At 37.3% G+C, this 1,744-nt stretch overlaps 1 protein-coding gene across 1 annotated transcript in view; it reads right to left on the reverse strand.

Annotated features, from left to right (window-relative positions):
- Positions 1–202: 202 nt before the first annotated feature.
- LOC138003867 (uncharacterized) overlaps positions 203–1,744 on the reverse strand; it is a 23,462-nt gene continuing 21,920 nt past the window's right edge. Inside the window, exon 3 of the mRNA XM_068850146.1 lies at positions 203–1,744. This exon is cut by the window's right edge and continues 218 nt beyond it. Coding sequence (XP_068706247.1) covers positions 882–1,744 — 863 coding nt within the window. The 3' untranslated portion in view covers positions 203–881.

A 1,744-nucleotide genomic window follows, 5' to 3' on the forward strand; every position in this document is an offset into this window, starting at 1 on the left:
TCTGATTGTTTTATTTGAATTTCTTCGTCTGTTGAGATTAGTCAAGTAAGTACTTCGGTTCTGGTTTTTTATGTCCACTTAATTAAAAATTAACTATTTCGTTGGTGGACTGTTCACTTCGTAGTAAAAGTAGAGAAGGGACGGGGATTATTTAAAGAGACAGAAGCACAAACAGACTTAAACATCAGTTAAAACAATTTATTAACACAAGATGTCCCTCATAGTATTTATCCACCTTACGACTGCATATCAAACAAACAGTTCAGCAACCAGATACTAAAAAAAGACTGAAAATTTACTACAAATTAATCAGCCAGTAAACGCAACAGATACACATACAGTTTCAGGGATAAAAGTGGAATAAAGGAGGATGAAAGGCTAAGAAACATAAAGACGTTTGATATGCTCACTTGTTCTGACTCGTGTCCGTCAAGAAAATTGATGCTTGGTTGTGTTGGTTTTGGTGACTGTTCAGTTTCGGATTTCCCTGACAGGAAATGACATTTTCATGTTCGAAAGATCGCCCAAACTGTGAAAAGATATACTACCGTTCCGTTTTTTGTCCACGGGGCGTAGTGATATTTAAAACATATATGCCAATAAAAATAGAAAAAGAACTACTAGAGTTTATTATTCCACTTCTAACCAAACGAAATGTTCATCATAAAGATCAGTATCTGCTCAAAGGCAAGATACGACAATTTGTCACGTTTTCACTATAATCCAAGCCATGACTAAAGAAATATTTGGTACCACCATTGGCCTGCAGTAGCTGTCTAATCAATGACTTGTGTCAGTCAAAAGAGCCATATTAAAACTCGAACTCAACGAAACATTTGTCAGAAAGTAAACTTGGTTCACTCATCATTTCACGCTGCTCGTTATACTATGTCCATCTCCCAATTATCCGACGAGAGGATGCTGCTAAAATCCTCTCTCAATTCTGGAAAGGATTGATAAGTTGATGGTAACTGTAGAACAGTATTGCATGTATGTGCAATTGGCCCGCGGCCCAACCCTGATAAATCTGTAAACTCTATTTGAATTGCAGCAAACAGCATTAGCGCAGACCCACTAACGAACCTTACAAAGTTTGATAACTTTTGAGAGGTGTCTAGACCTTTAATGAACTTTTTCAGAAACTTGAGACTTTCCATTTCTGGATCATTGACTGGATTTGCCTCAAGACAACTCAAAATTTTGCTTATGGATGGAAGCAAAGATTCATATTTCTGAGTCAAAGTCGTCACGTTAACAAAGATTGGTATGAGAGGGCTTATTATGCACTTCCAACAGTCTGCAATATATTGCGGTTTTTGAATTAACTCTTTATGAGCAATTTCTTCAATAACAGCGACAATATTCTCTGAATTGACCTTACGACGACAATCATAGTTGCACAACATTTCCAAAAAGTCAGTACCATCATCACCCTCATAATCAATTTCACCGGCAATAGATTTGATGATGAGAGTCTTCTCATCAGCCGGAACATAATTTTGAAATGATTGAATCAACATTGGGCCAGTGACAGCAGATTCCCCAAACAAGAGATAGGCAAAGAATGCTTGAGACATTAGCAGTGGGAAGTACCCGCAGCCTTGATAACCTTTCACCAATATTCTGCCAATAGCTGCCCATTCTTCTCTTTGATAGTCATGTCTTACAAAGGGCACTCGTTCATTTTCTCCAATGAAAAGAGAATCATATGCTTCTTTCCAAAACAGACTTAGTATATCTCTCA

Source organism: Montipora foliosa, chromosome 5 (genome assembly GCF_036669935.1).
Source record: "Montipora foliosa isolate CH-2021 chromosome 5, ASM3666993v2, whole genome shotgun sequence".
NCBI classification, from domain to species: domain Eukaryota; kingdom Metazoa; phylum Cnidaria; class Anthozoa; order Scleractinia; family Acroporidae; genus Montipora; species Montipora foliosa.